The sequence below is a fragment of the Trichoderma ghanense genome (genome assembly GCF_004382785.1).
Source record: "Trichoderma ghanense strain CCMA-1212 chromosome Unknown scaffold_5, whole genome shotgun sequence".
In the NCBI taxonomy this organism is placed as follows: Eukaryota; Fungi; Ascomycota; class Sordariomycetes; order Hypocreales; family Hypocreaceae; genus Trichoderma; species Trichoderma ghanense.
Window position 1 is genome coordinate 1,388,483 of NW_027395668.1, and position 15,275 is coordinate 1,403,757.

Sequence of the window (15,275 nt, forward strand, 5' to 3'; positions counted from 1 at the left end):
AACCGGCCGGCGACGGCTTGATACTGCTCGCTGCTGCTATTTGTCGGCGCCAAGACGGACCAGGACACGGCGAGACGGAAAAGATGTGGCCCCGTCCCAAATCATACCGGTAACCAAAACATGTCTGACCGCGAAAGAGAAGAGACAAGTAAGCTTTGGGCAAGTCCGCCAAAAGACACAGCCTTATCAGAGCCTTCAATGACTTTCATGCCTTGACGGACGCACGGGCAACCCGAATGATGTATTCTCAGATAAGCAGTGTTGAGGTTTCACCTCTGGTTCCATATGCGCGGCTTCCTGGCAATGATGGCAGACATGACAGTCGGGTTGCTGATGATACGGTAGGTGCCGCTATCAGGGGTGACCTAGAGGCAGTCTTTGTGCTAGCAGAGTCTTCTCCCGGCCTTCTGCCTTGAATCACTGGAAGTAAGGATCAGCTAGCATCCATGAAATGTAGAGAGGTTTCACGATTGAGAAGACCTTACCAATAACCACAAAGAGGCAGCGCTGCGACATATGGACCGTGTTGCTCGGCCAAATATTGGCTTAACGCTCTCAAAGGTTCGACAGGGAGCAACATCAGGAACGTAAGCTGCAGAACTATGAATTGACGGCGGTAAAGAAGCTGATGGGGATTGGCACCCGCTCCGGCAGACTTTGACTGCGACGTGTCGACAAAGACTGAGAGAAATGGCGCCAACTCGCAGGGCCGGGCAGAAGAAGATAGACTGAACTTAAAAGAAGAAGAGAAAAGAGAGGAAAGAGGAAGAGGAAGAGGATGTGCAAGATATATCCCTGGGGCACGAAAGGCTGCAGGCTGCCGGGTGCAGAGGGGCGCCATGCGTCTGTCTGCCTTGTCAAGCAAAAACGTGGGAACAAGGAAGAGAAGAGAAACAGGAACGGAGTGTTTCTTCTTCTTCTTTGTTTCATCATTCGACTTTGCCACTTTTGGTGAAAGAAGAAAGTCGTCCTTTATGTTGACCTGACCTGCCCGGTCATGTTGAATACGACTGCCATACCGGGATGGCTGGAACCTACTTTACACAACTGTTACATTCTGCAGGTAGTATCCAATGTGTCTTCCTGATTTGATTGCTTGCAAAGCTGTTGGACAACGGTCATCGCACCTTCGTTCCTACAGCCGCTCTCTTGTTGCTATGGTGTCTATGATCAATAGTCTAATAGTTCAATATGAACGAGCACTAGCAGAAGAAAAGTGAGCGATAAACTTCTATTTGCAGGGGTTATGTTGCATGGTCTGAAGTGAATAATCTCCTCAAGGTGAAATCAGCTTCAAGTCTGCTGTCCTACTCTCATGCTATTCATCGCTTAGAGAATCACGACCGTGGAAACAAAGGTGCATTCCAGGTTCCTTGCCTGTGCCTTTTGTATGCCGGTGCTCTTCTCTTAGCCTGCGGTAGTCACTGGAGCTTCACGACGAACCGACAGTGCACTCGCAAAATCCCACTCGTCAATGTTTGCAATGGCCGTATCATTGGATGATGCCGCTTCCCTCAAGGGTTCTCCGGACTCCTGTGGCAGAGACAATATGCTCTCGAATCGGGATTCCGTGCTCCGGCCACCTTTCCGTGATTCGGTTTGGCTTTCAACAATGTCTCGACGAGCCTTCGCAATATGCCTCTCTCGTGCTTCCTCAAGTTTGCATTCAAAGTCTGCTGCGTAGTTCTTTATATGTGCGTAGGCTCTGGTTCGGACCTGTTGAGCAAGGCTGCACATTTGGAGCACCCAAATGTCGCCCTGGCGTGGGTGATTCGTCAGTTCAACGTTCATGTATCTGAGCATAACAAGAGCATAACCTACCGTCGTCAAGGTTGCATCGTGGACGAGGACAACAGTGTCAAACCCGAATAGCTGTTGTTCATGATAGAACCTAAAGGCTGGCACGTCTGAGTTGTACCCCTAGCATGTCCGTCAAATTTATGCACGACATTTACAGAATCCGGGAACGCAAGGCTTTACAGTTCTTCAAGGACCTTTTGCTGTCGGGCTTCACGCCGCTGAATCTCGCGCGATTGTTCTCTCATCTCATCGAACTGCTGCTAGGTTTTGCGCGTACGCGCCGCCTCTGCACCTCTTCGTTCTTCCATCTCTGCTACCCTCCGTCTCAGCCTGTCACTCTCGCTGTCTCCGCCAAACAATCCATCCAAGACATGGGATAGACCACCCAAGGCAACTGGGAGGAAAACCAAAGGCCACATTATATAGTTGGGCTACTCGAGCAGGCATGTTCCGCTTCCACGAGGCTTTGCTACTCTCGGGAGGACCGGAGAAAATCCCAACGGGCCACACAGGCAACCGAATGATTCAAGACATGCGAGGAAGAGAATCAGAATGACAATGCAAGAAACCTGTGTTCTGTTCTTTTCAAGTGCGGGTTATACAGCCAGTCCTGTTTGTTGTTGAACAGCAAGTGAGCGTCTGTGCTTGATTTTCGGCTTGCATGAAGCCACTCCCAGCCTTACTCACCAGTCAAGAGCTCAGAGGCGACGCCTGATTCGCGTTTTACTTGCCTGAGGCAATTATTGCATTGGAAGATATAGCTGGTGATAACAGTGAGCATGTCTTGAGCTACTTTTTTGATTGTCGGTCTCATATTCTGGAGATTTTGTCATTCCTCTCGTGGTGTCGGGGGCTGTGTCTCTGAGCCGACTTTTGTTGTACTTGAGCTTCGTACGGCCCGGCCAAACAACAACTCGGCCTCCAATGACACCAGCGCAGACCAACTATTCATCAGCAGGTGCCACTTCAAGGCCATTCTGTTCCTCTTTTTGTTATTTTCGACAAAAGGCAAAGAGCCTCGAACGACTCTTCCCGAAACGGGCAAACGGCCGCCGCGATCTCGTTTCGCATGGCGTTTCGCCCTGTCACGGCTCTATCCGGCTCTCATCACTCGCAGCTAGATTGTTTCAGAGCCCGGTCAAGGAGCCCCTGCGGTGGCCTCACTACTGCCCTTTGTCCGATCAGTGGGAATACATCACCACACGCCGTTCTACCATCGATGCTGCAGTCGCCGAAGGAGCGATCTCTTGATCGATTCCACGTGGTGCAGCATGACTCGTTCAAAAGATGATTTCGTCTGTTCGGTAGGCTTTAATGTTCCATTTGTCATTTAGATGTCTGCACGTTCTCGAATCCTGAAGTTCTTCATCCCGCAGAGCATGCCGGAGAAGACGGCTGTATCAGATTGATTGTACAAGTCGAGCCACGCCTCCCACGTTTCAGTGAGACAGCCTCATGCCAGGCTAACGAGTAATGAAGCTGTTATCATGTGCCTTATTTTCTACCTTACAACATCATCAAGACTAAAACCCTGGAAAGGACGAATCCCATATTTCCTCAAGATGTTCGTGAGCCTCCACCCCAGCGGCATCCTGCCTCTCCTCCGGCTTTCCATCACATGCACGACCTCTACGATCTTACATAAACCCCACGACCTTTGACATCTTGCGATTGGCAAATCCGGAGTTGATGAGGCAAAAGGCTGCGCCATGAGGGCCATTTTGTTTGTCCTCTTTGCTATCGCGGCTGGCGAGGCGCTTCCCCCCGATGCAGTTCCCGTCATGTGTGCCGCCATCTGCGGGCCAATTGTCGAGCTGAGTTCAATGTGCAGCCCAAAGAGGTCATTGGGCGAATCAGACGACCACCAACTGGAACTGAGAGCACATGCCAGGCATGCTAGGAGGCACAATGCGAAACCAGTGGAGGAGGACGAGAAGAGGGTGAAGCGATTCTCCGTCATTGTCCCAGCTCCGACGACGTTTCCCCCAGATCTGGTAGATGCTTCATACATGTATGTTCCAGCATCCTCTTCAGCATCTTGGCAAGTATCAGCAGCCCCGGCACAGAATTACGCCCCTCCGACTCAGCCTCAATCTACTCCGGCTGCGGCTCCGGCTTCACCAACTACACCCGGTACGTTGCTACCGACACCATCTCTCGGAGCACTTCCTTCTACCACGCCATCATCGAGCGTACAACCACCCACCCTGAGGACGGAGAAGGAAAAGACCGCATCACCGACGAGCACTTCTACGCATCCGGCGTCAAGCATGCCAGCCAAGGCTGATGGAAGCATGACAGGTGGACGGGAGGAGATAGAAAACGCAGAGGAGAGATGTGTATGCCTGAACACGAGCTTCGATGTGGCCGAGATTGCCGGGCTATGCGCAAGCTGCATTGGGATGGTTGCAAATACGCAGAACAGTAAGTCTCCAAGACCTATACTTCATGTATGCTTGTGATTGCTGTATGGAGTTGACCGTGTGACGTAGACATGGAAGTCATCATGTCCGTGTGTGGCTTTCCACCTCAGCAATATAGCCCGGACAAGGACAGGTTGGCGAGCAACATCTGGGTCAAGGCAACGAGGCCGACGGCTGGAACCAAGGCAAACGGAGCTTCTCGGTCGACTCGGCTTGCAGGCATAGGCGTGATAGTAGGGGTGAGCTTTACAATTGGGGCCTTGATGATGCTATGATACGACTTTTGCTCTTCTCTTTATCTGTCTATATTTAAACATTGTACAAATGCATACACAAGAATGAAGCGAGTATATAGCGTATCACTTACACGAGTACACAGTAGATATTCCTGGCACGCCTGGAAGCTGTTGGACGATAGAATGGTTGGATGTCATTACTTTAAGTACATGCTTACACCACGAAAGGCCCCCATCGCTTGCTGCCGGTGTCCTGGGGTTTGACGCCTCTTGGCTGTATATAGGCAAGCCAACCTCGCCTATCAGACCAAAGTCCTGCTTTAAGCACTCGCATTCATTTGGCTTGTTTCTGGAAGACGGGGTCAATGCAAAGGATTTCTCTATTTGGCACAAGCAAAGGGGCAAAACTGGTCACTGGCTGCTGGAACGAGCCGTGATGATGCGCCAAGTGCAGGTTCGTTTAACGTGACGGCCCCTGGTTGAGCAGCATAAGTACTCACAGTTTTGCTCTGCACACCACGTCCGTTCCGGAAGACTTGAGCTTACTGGTTCCTCATGGTCAACAACTCATGTGTTATCGGGTAGTTGACGGCAGGGATTATCCAAATGATGACTAGTGGCCACTGGACCTTTAGACATAGCCTCGTGTGTGTCTGCCTGCATTCACAGCGGCAAGTGTGGGTGACCACACGTACGCGTACACCAGAGAAAGTTGAGGGCGGTCGGATTTGACTGCCGTGGTACGTAAGTTGCGATGTCAGAGGCTCTCTTCAAATCTCCAGTATCGTGAACAGGAAACCCAACCAGAAGAAGCACATAGAGCGGTCTAACTAACCCCCCCCTCTATCCCCCTTGCAGGGAACAAACTGCTGGCGTACGGCAAAGGCTTAGCCGGCTGAAGTCGATAAACCCAGCGAAGAACGGCTAGGGCGGGCACCAGTGAAAGCTTGATAGCATTCGTTTGAGGTTATTGGCGGATCGTGGGAATAGTCTCGCATCTTACGGCGCTTCTTCGACCTAGGGGCCGCACTACTGAAAAATGGTGAAGAACTGCTGCAGAAATATAAAGTCCACTTACAATTCCCGAGAAGCTGTCGCAGCATAAGCTCACTCATTCCGATAGCCCATGGTATCGCGGTGCTGGCCGAGGGAGAAAGAAAAGAAGAGATGAACTCGATGGAAATTGCACACCACACCACGAAGAAGCTGAAGCAGTCACCTGTCAGCTTGGTAATTTCGCCTCATGCACATATCAAGGCCTATGAACGTCCTGGGATGCCGCGCATGTGGCCATCCTTTCAAGAATGTTGACGAGTCACTCGAAGCTGACATGTACAGTACTTCCCTTGCCGAGTGCTATGAGATAGAATGGAGTTTGCACACCATCTCTTGGCTCGAAAATGCAATGCAGCTACTCGTCAAAAGGCTGGAGCCCGTGACTGTGTCCATCCGCACCTCCCATCTGCGACTCTTAACCCCGTTGATGCCCAGTTCCAGACCGCCGGCCTGTCTTGCAACTGAGGATGCCTCGTTGGCCTGTACGGAGTATATGCAGTGGCTTGACTGGGTCTGAGACGTTGAAATTACGCCCGCACGCGAAAGTGGACGGAAAGGGCATGTTCAGAACCAACATCAGAGACATCTGATTTCTCTTGCGATAACCTCTCTTCCACCTGTCGAGCTCACGTATGGCAACTATTAGCGTGGCTCACGGTACATGTTAGCCTCCGACTATTGCCTCTTTCGATGCCCAATCATCGCAGGCATCTCGCCATCTACTACGACGACGGGGAGCTTTCTCCAGGTCTTTTGACTCCGGCTTTGCTTCTTCTTACTTGTTAGCCAGCCTGGGGAGGCTGTACTGCAGCTCGCGGACAATCGCCCAATGAGGCGGACGAAGAACGCTATCCACAGCTCGGCGGGCAGAGAAACTGTCTTTTGATGAGAGGCGGCGGCTGATCGGCCGACGCCTGTCCGCAATCAAACCGGTGTCTCTGTTGTTGGTCGCTGACTTGGACGGCGCATATCTTCCTTGGCGGGAGGCGTTTGTGACGGCAGCTTGCAGAGGCATCAATCTCCTGTCCTTCTCCCTTGTTTTGCTTCATCATCTTTATCTTTGTTGTCTCCTTCTTCGAACTCTTCTTGTTCGTTAAATAGTCGTCGTTGTTCTCTTCCACCATCCCCAACACAGCATCACATTGAGTTGTTTCCATCTAGATCAAGACAAAGACCCGTATACATACCTTACCTACCTACATACAACAATCTTGCATATCATGGAACACAATCGACCAAACAGCCGGCAACTCGCCGTACCGCAATCCTCCACCTCATCAACACAGCTCCGCCATCGCCCATCCTTCCGAGAACGCTTCTGGACAAGGACCAGCGCAAACTACGACGGCGAGGACGATGTCATCCACGAGAACCAGCCCCATCCCGTCAAGAAGAGCCCCTACGTCCCCACGAACGCGGCCTCTGGCTTCGCGCGAACAGCATCATCGCCACGCGAGCAGTCCAGACGAAAGCCCTGGTCGAGGGAGCCATCGCCATCCAATAAGGCCACCAGCATCAACGTCCAAAGGCAACCATCGGTCAGCGACCTTGCAGTAGGCCACTTGTACGTCCACACTGAATCCGACGCCGAGCCAGAGGCCGCATCGCAGACCGGGCGGGAGAGTAACACCACCGACTTTGCCGCCTTTATCGCCGCCGCGCAGAGCGAGGAGCGGGTGCGGCGTGCGGCGTGCCAGACGCAGGGAGGAGCGGCGGCGGCGGCGCGCAGCAGCCAATATCGCGATAGCGGGTACTATTCGTCGTCCAACGGCGGCGGACGCCACGATCTGGATCTCGATCGGAGGCCTTGTTCGCCGTCTCTGCCGTCGTCGGCTGGGGCGGCGAGGGCCAAGGGGCAGCAGCAGCTGTCGGGGAGGTCGTTTGGGCAGCGGCTTGCCGAGTATATCAAGCCGCCGAGGGATGAGGCTGTGGCGGCGATGCGGCGGTGATGGGGGAGGAGGCCATTTGTTCCCTTTTGCCTATGGGGAGATGTGCATGTAAGGTTGAAGGTTTAGCCAGATTGAGGGCATGTGGTTGCTGATGGAGGCTTCGTGATGTCTTTGCCTCGGTAAGGTATGCATGGGTAATACAGCGTCAGATACATACACAGCACAGGCGTTTGGATCGGCATGGATAATGGATTTAATCAACACATCAACAACACTTTCCTTTATCGATATTCTTCTCCAAGATATGACCAAGTAATAGACTGTCTGCACACTATCCCCTTACGTACATCTTCCTTGAATTCCTGAACCGTCCATCTCCATTTCTATCATCTCCATCCATCAACCACAAGCCACATCCATCCCCTGTCGATCCGCAATCAAAGCCAAGAAAGCAGTACTAGCCGGAGTGTCAAATGAAGCTTAAAAGCCAAGAAACGAGGGTTTAAAGGCCCCCCCCCTCTCGACCTCCTTTTCCTGGCCTGCATCTCCGATTACTAGCTCAACCGCTCAGCCCGCCTGCCTGTCTCAGAAAGTCGTGGATTTTACGAGAGACAATTTGGCGCGTGGAACAACGGCAGCCAACAATTTGTCTCTCCTTACTCATCTACCTTGTCCATGACCGGGCGGGAGACTCCGTCTGCTGAGGTGCCATTGGTGAATGCTTGGAATGACGAATAGAACAATGGGTTGCAGTATCGATACGAATACAGAGTATAGACGCTATGTATAGTCCATGTTGAATATCCCTCAATAACGCCATCCTTTCTATTCTTCTCCTCCTATTGACAGAAAACGTCCAAACTCGGCGAGCCCACAATTCATTTCGCGGCGACGCTATTTAAGGAAATCCTCCAGAATAGGCAGCTTTCATATCATCGGGCCCTGCCGATCTCTTCTCCCCTCTGTCGTCCGCTCTCTATCGCGATTGTCCGTGCATCCAACGCCCAGCTTTGCCAGTCCGACCTATGATATAGTAGGGCCACTATCGCGGAGACGTGCTTCCTGGGGTAATTTGAGAAAAGGCTCCGGCGTAACCCAGCCGGGCAGCTCGGAAATGGCTTCTCGCCTGGGAACCAATCGCGGCATGACCTCGAGATATGCACTTTTGGTGCTCTACTAGCATGTCTCGAGTGTCCCAAGGAGAAATACTATTCATACTCCGTGCCTTACACTCGGGGCCCGTCTATTGCGGATATCAGGGTAACATGGCGTCCCTTCCAGGGTCGTAGCCGAGGGATGTTTGCATCGTCCCGTGAGATGCACCATCGGAGCACACAAGCTTGCTCCTCCTCCATTGGCTTGTCCAGCCCGTATCTCAGCAAGGCAAGGTAGGGCGCCATCGGCTTGGATCTCGACATTCTGCTCCTTCGTACCCCCGGATCGCTTGCCCTCCAAGGCGTTTGCTATGCCTGTGAATGGCCAAGCTCGGCATGGCTAGCATTTGCTATCGCGCTGCCCGTCTCTCTTGGCAAACATGGCCCTCATCACGACCTGCCCTTGTGGATGTCTCACATAACGCGGGCACACAGGCATATGTGAACTAGGAGGACTGCTAGTCATTGCACGGAACACAGGCTGCCAATCTCGCATTCCCTAGTAAAGGCAGGAAAGACGAAGGGGGAGGGGGAGGGGGCAAGTTTCGAACCGAGCAATGCCACCATGTGGTCTGGTCTCCAGAGGTTGCCGTTATATACCTGTTCCCCCCTACCGCATCTTCGTCTCGCTCCTCCAGCACTGATTCGTAAAGCAAAGCAAAGATGAAGTCGGCATTGCTCTGGGCGGCTCCCCTCTCGCTGCTCGCGGGCCTCGGTGCCTGTGGGAAAAGCTTTGACGAGGTCCTGGACGTCCCGGAAGGATGGACGCAACTGAACGATACCGTCAATCCCTCGCACCACATACGGCTGTCGATTGCCGTGAAGCAGCCCTACATTGACAACCTGGAGGCCAAGATGGCAGAGAAGGGCAACCGTCTGTCAATGGAAGAAGTCCGCGAGCTGCAGACTCCAGCCAAAGAGGACATCGACAATGTGCTGCACTGGCTCGCGCAGAACAATCTCTATGGCGTTGTCGAAAAGGACTTTATTCGAGTCTGGACGACCGTCGCCAAAGCCGAGCCGTTGCTCAAGATGAAGCTCAGCCGCTTCTCGTACGAAGGCAAGCCGTCGGTGCTGCGAACGACCAAGTACACCATCCCCGACTCCGTTGCCGACTCCATCAGCTTCATCAACCCCATCACCAACTTCATGTCGGCGCGCCATCGGGAGCGAGGCCTGACTTTCCGACTTCCTCCGTCAAAGGGCGCTGTTCTCCCATGGAACACGACGGCCTATTGCGACGGCAGCGTGACCCCGTCGTGCATCTCCAAGCTCTACAACATCAACTACTCGCCCGCCAACACCAGCTCCCCCGTCATCTTTGGCGTGGCTGGCTTCCTCGAGGAGAACGCCAACCTCCAGGACCTCCGGCAATTCCTCAACCAGTCGGCGCCGCACGTGGCCAAGACGGGACGCACCATCAACGTTGAGCTGGTCAACGGCGGCATCAACTCCCAGGAGCTGAGCGAGTCTGGCAATGAAGCGGCCCTGGACGTCGACTATGCCGTATCCTTGGGCTTCCCCACCAACGTCACCTTTTATTCCACGGGAGGCCGCGGGGTCAAGCTCAACGATGACGGACAGCCCATCGAGGGCGAAGACGACGACAATGAGCCGTACCTGGAGTTCTTCCAGTACCTGCTGGCCAAGCCCGACGGCCAGGTGCCGCACGTCCTCTCGCTGTCGTACTCTGACGACGAGCTGTCCGTGCCCCGCGACTATGCGAAGCGCGTCTGCAGCCTCTTTGGCCTGCTCACGGCCCGCGGAACCTCCATCATCTTCTCGTCCGGCGACGGCGGTGCTCGCGGCGGCCGGGCCTCGAGCTGCATGACCAACGATGGCACGAAGCGTCCCGTCACCATGGCGACCTTCCCTCCCACCTGTCCGTGGGTGACGTCGATTGGCGCCGTCACCAACATTGCAGAGCCTCCCAACGGCGCCAGGTTCAGCACCGGCGGCTTCTCGCAGTACTTTGCCCGGCCCCGGTGGCAGAACGACGCCGTCGAGGGCTACATCAAGGCGCTTGACGGGCACCTGGACGGCTACTACAACGAGTCGATGCGAGCCATCCCCGACGTCTCAGCCGTCGGCACCGCCTTCAGCATCATCGCCGGCGGCTACCCGCGCTCTCTTCAGGGCACCAGCGCCAGCGCCCCCGTGTTTGCCTCCATGATTGCCCTGATCAACGACGCCCGCATGCGCGCCGGCAAGAAGTCGCTGGGCTTCCTGAACCAGCACCTGTACTCGAGCAAGGTCAGAGCCGTGCTGCAGGACATCACGGCGGGACAGAGCGCGTCTTGCATCTTCAACGAGACGGACATTCCGGGAGGCTGGCCGGCGGCGGAGGGCTGGGATGCCATTACGGGGCTGGGCGTGCCCAAGCGGTTCGACAAGCTGATGGAGGTGCTGGTAAATGTATGATTTGTTGGTCTTTGGTTAAATGAAGAGAAAGATATGTACTGTAGAGAATAGTGTGAGAGAGATCAATGACTTGTACGACAGATCATGTCGAGTGAATGTGAGGCGTCAAGATCTGATATCAGATGGGCAACCCCAGCCATGCCCTAACTGTTCTAGCGCTCCAGTGTCATTGAACCGCTATTCAGAGCTCCAGCGGTGCCCACAGGGCTTCCCCCCCGCCAAGGCTGGCGCACCTTAGCAGCCCAGGCCCGCTGAGGGTCGCTAGCCACGCGCTGCAGGGCGCCGGACGGCCACTGACGGCGCCTGCGGGCCACTAACCGCCGGCGCCGCTAAGCCCGCCTCGGCAATGGACACCACCCGCGACCTTCGAACCTCGAAATCACTGGCGCGTCTGATGCTTCTCACCGACATCGACCGGGGCTCAGCTCGACCTCAGATTCGCGCGTTTCTCTGGCATCCCGTGTCTTGAGTGACTCCGCGCTCGTTTCTGCATAGCTTCTGCATCGTTTCTGCATCGGTCCAAGTTTTCTTTCTTTCCGTTACAAACGACTCTGCACCGAATATACGAGATTCTCGCCAACGACATCCCACGCCTCGTCGTTCGCGCGCCCCAAAACAAAACATCACTTTCGGCCAATTTCCTTGCCTGCATATCAGATCCTCGACTCGTCTTCAATCAATTCTGCAGCCGAAGCTGGGGATCCTTTTCCAGAATCCAGAGTCCCTCGGATTAACGCCTTACCCGAACAATCTGGCCGGGCGCAGCTGCAAGGGTCTCGCACAGCCGCCAACCGCCTCCTCTCCGCACTCTCGCAGCCGCCATCACCACGATGCCGATTCCTGCTGTGCGCTGGATCAACTCGACACAAGTCTAACGCTTCGAGAGATACAGCTTCAGGGCGCGGTGCCGGGCTCTATTGCTCGGACAGCCTTGGAACCCCTGGCGCTGTGATACTGCCTTGGCTGAAGCTCCCGCTTCTGCCTTCATTTCGTTTCTCTCTTCTCCTGATAGCAATCTTCCACTCCTGGCGACTGGCTTCGCCCGTTCCAAGATGCCCACGCAGCACGTCGAGCCCGAGTCTCACGCTCTGCTGCAGGATGTCGCAAACGCTCTGCTCAAGGCGCGAAAGGTGGTCGTCGTTACCGGCGCGGGCATCAGCACCAACTCGGGCATTCCGGTTCGTCCTTGGACCAGGCTGAGGTGCTTGAGATCTGGCGCATGCTGACTGCTCATCAGGATTTCCGCTCCGAGAATGGCCTCTACTCGCTCATCCAGGCTCAGTTCGACGCTGCGAGCCAGCCTACGCGGCCGACCGACCGAAGCAAGGCTGACGGCACCGGCAACGGCGGAGAGGAGCCTCGCCAGATGAAACGTAGGATGACGTCGCGGGAGGCTTCCCCAGACCTGGACGAGGTTACTCGACAGCTGAAAGAGGACATTGAAGCGCGCGCCGAGTCCGAGATACCCGCTGCGTCCAGTCGAGCCGCCGGCACGCAGCCAGCCGTGGCCGCCTCGGATGCAAACGCGTCAGAGGGCGTTTGCTTGAGCACTCCCCGCCTCAAGCCCGCGCTTCTCTCCACGCCCCAGCCGACGACGTCTCCCCTCTCTTCTCCTCCCCGAGAGGACTTTATGCTTCCCTTGCCGTCATGGTCGTCATCATCGAACCTGCGAACCCAACATCGTAAGCGCATCACCGATGCCTCCCACAATGTCGTTTCGTCTCCTCTCTCCTCGCCGCCGCCGGTCCTCTTCGATCCCTTCCAACCATCCTCTCCGTCAGACGAAAACATGAGTCGCCGCAGCAGCACCACGGCGTCCGAAGCGGAAGAGAACCCTCCCAATGCGATGCCCGCTTCTCAGACATCCAACTTCGGAAAGGCGACCCTGCCCAACATGAAGGGCAAGGACCTCTTCGACGCCTCGATATGGTCGGATCCTACGAGAACCTCCGTCTTCTACCAGTTCGCAACGTCTCTACGGCAAAAGGTCCGCGATGCTGAACCTACAAGCTCCCACAAGTTCATCAGCCACCTGAGGGATCGAGGCAAGCTGGTGCGATGCTACACGCAAAACATTGACCAAATTGAGGAAAAAGTCGGCCTCTCAACGTCTTTGGAGGACGGGCCGGGCAGTCGAGGACGCTTCTCGCGCAAAGCGACGGCGAACGCTTCGCAGCTCAACAAAATGGTGGAAGAAGTATCCAGCGGTGAGGGCGGCGCATCTGGCCATGCCAACGCGTCCAGCCAATCATCGAACGGCTCGAGTGAGCAGCCACCAGCAGAGTCATCACAGCCCAATGATAAGACGCAAGAGGAAGAGAGTGGCAGCAGCAGCACCACACCGCCAGACCAACCCAAGCCGGCCCCGAGAAAGGAGCCGCCGCAGTCTGGTGTGGAGTGCGTCTTCCTGCATGGCTCGCTGCAGCTTCTGCGATGCTTCCTCTGCGGGCAGGTGTGCTCTTGGGACGACGGCGATCGCGAGGTGGAGACGCTGTCTGGCCTGCAGCCCGAATGTCCTCACTGCGTTGGCGCCACGGAGGCGCGCCAGGAAAGGGGCAAGCGAGCGCTGGGCGTGGGCAAGCTGCGTCCCGACATTGTGCTCTATGGCGAGGAGCACCCCAGCGCCCACCTCATCAGCCCCATCGTCACGCACGATCTCGGCCTGTACCCGGACATGCTCCTGATCCTGGGGACCAGCCTGCGCGTCCACGGGCTCAAGGTCTTGGTCAGGGAGTTTGCGAAGACGGTGCACAGCCGGGGCGGCCGGGTGGTCTTTGTCAACTTCACCAAGCCGCCGGAGAGCTCCTGGGGCGACATCATCGACTACTGGATTCAGTGGGACTGCGACGCGTGGGTGACTGATCTCCAGGCGCGCATCCCAAAGCTCTGGCAAGATCCGGAGCCGCCAAAGCCCAAGAAGAAGCGCGACTCGGGAGGGGCCGCCGACGACAGTCGCGAGGAGAAGAAGAGACCGCCTGCACAGAACCCGGTTGCCTTGCGCGACACCAAGGTGAATGGCGCGTACTGCACGCTGAAAATCCTGAAAGAGCTACGCAGGATCACGCACACGTCCCTTCCGCCTCCTTCTTCCCTTTCCCCTGCTCTCGCCCTTGCAGGCGCGCCGCCCTCTTCATCTCCGTCAGTCACTCAGCCGCCATTGAGTCGTGGCTCTGCCGCCACCACGCGCCCCAAAACCACCGCACCCGAGCCGTCGACTACCATGGAGGCGGTTCCTCGAGCTGCCGTCTTGGATCCTCCGAGCATCAGCACGCCCCGGGGCAAGGCCAGGCGATCGCGTAGGTCTGCACCAGGAGCCACGGACAGGCCTAAGCGGACGCCATCGACACTGAATCCAAATCATGGCCGGTCCAAGAAGCCTGTGGCAGAAGCCCAACAGGAACAGCAGCAGGAGGTGCCTGAGACGCCTAGCCAGCCGCCCTCCAGCACGGTGGAAGAGTTCAGCTCGATCCTGCACTCGGTCAAGTCCAACCCACGCATCCGGAAGAGGAAGATGATTGACGGAGAAGAGTTCGTGTTTCCCGCGGTTGGTAAGAAGCGCGGCGCGGTGGACAGCCTGTACAAAGGTACCGGGGACGACACGAAGGAGCTGCCGCCTCTGCGCCCCATGCCGGAGCCGATGTCCGCATCACCGGTGGCAACCTTGCCCCTGGAAGCAGAGGGTTCCGTGGAGGAGCCTCTGGCGTCGATTTCGGTCAACGTGCGGGCAGCGACGACATTTGCGCGGCCGGAGGCCTTTTACATCCAAGATCCGCTGGTGACCCTGCTGGAAAAGGCACCGCAGTGGAGGACGCTGGACGCGAAGCAGGGCGAGGCGAAGCGCAGCAAGCGGCGCGTATCTAAGAGATTCCTCCCGATGCAGATGGAGACCAAGGCGCAGGCTGAGGCAAACGCGGCACTCGCACTGGCGGGCCTGAAGACGAACAGCCCCATGATGGCCGACGTTGCTCATTCGGTGCCTGGCGGCGGCTTTCCGGAGCTGGCCAGCTGGGCGGCCACTTGGAGCTGCAAGAAATAGGGTTGCAGGTCGTGTTGGTGCTTCAACCGGTGGTGACTTTTGGTCTTCCTTTCCTCCTTATTTTCCTCATTTTACGCCAAAGTTCTTCTTTTTTTTTTTTTACTTTTGGCTTTTCTCTTTTGATAGGGATTGTGGCTTTGATAGACATCCACAGCGGACGGACAGCGGTACCATAGGAAGCCGACATGTGATGAGCATTTACACCGGTGTTGGCGGTTATCATGATGTTTGACAGGACAGGGTTAGGGATACAGGACATT

General features: G+C 55.8%; 4 protein-coding genes across 4 annotated transcripts; 3 read left to right on the forward strand and 1 right to left on the reverse strand.

Moving 5' to 3' along the window:
- Positions 1 to 1,407: 1,407 nt before the first annotated feature.
- Positions 1,408 to 2,045, reverse strand: CCMA1212_005445 (uncharacterized protein; the record flags this gene model as incomplete). The annotated part of the gene is made up of 2 exons (XM_073702703.1): positions 1,408 to 1,920; positions 1,995 to 2,045. 2 exons carry the CDS (start codon positions 2,043 to 2,045, stop codon positions 1,408 to 1,410), a joined length of 564 nt encoding a protein of 187 aa, XP_073558863.1.
- Positions 2,046 to 3,362: 1,317 nt separating this feature from the next.
- CCMA1212_005446 (uncharacterized protein) lies at positions 3,363 to 4,498 on the forward strand (the record flags this gene model as incomplete). Its single annotated transcript, XM_073702704.1, has 3 exons — positions 3,363 to 3,368; positions 3,495 to 4,224; positions 4,293 to 4,498. The coding sequence occupies 3 exons, from the start codon at positions 3,363 to 3,365 to the stop codon at positions 4,496 to 4,498; spliced, it is 942 nt and encodes a 313-aa protein (XP_073558862.1).
- Positions 4,499 to 6,735: 2,237 nt separating this feature from the next.
- Positions 6,736 to 7,464, forward strand: CCMA1212_005447 (uncharacterized protein; the record flags this gene model as incomplete). Its single annotated transcript, XM_073702705.1, has 1 exon — positions 6,736 to 7,464. The coding sequence occupies one exon, from the start codon at positions 6,736 to 6,738 to the stop codon at positions 7,462 to 7,464; it is 729 nt and encodes a 242-aa protein (XP_073558861.1).
- A 1,747-nt stretch (positions 7,465 to 9,211) lies between these two features.
- On the forward strand, positions 9,212 to 15,015 carry CCMA1212_005448 (Tripeptidyl-peptidase sed2; the record flags this gene model as incomplete). The annotated part of the gene is made up of 3 exons (XM_073702706.1): positions 9,212 to 10,942; positions 11,992 to 12,157; positions 12,217 to 15,015. The coding sequence occupies exons 1-3, from the start codon at positions 9,222 to 9,224 to the stop codon at positions 15,013 to 15,015; spliced, it is 4,686 nt and encodes a 1,561-aa protein (XP_073558866.1). The 5' UTR covers positions 9,212 to 9,221.
- Positions 15,016 to 15,275: the final 260 nt, after the last annotated feature.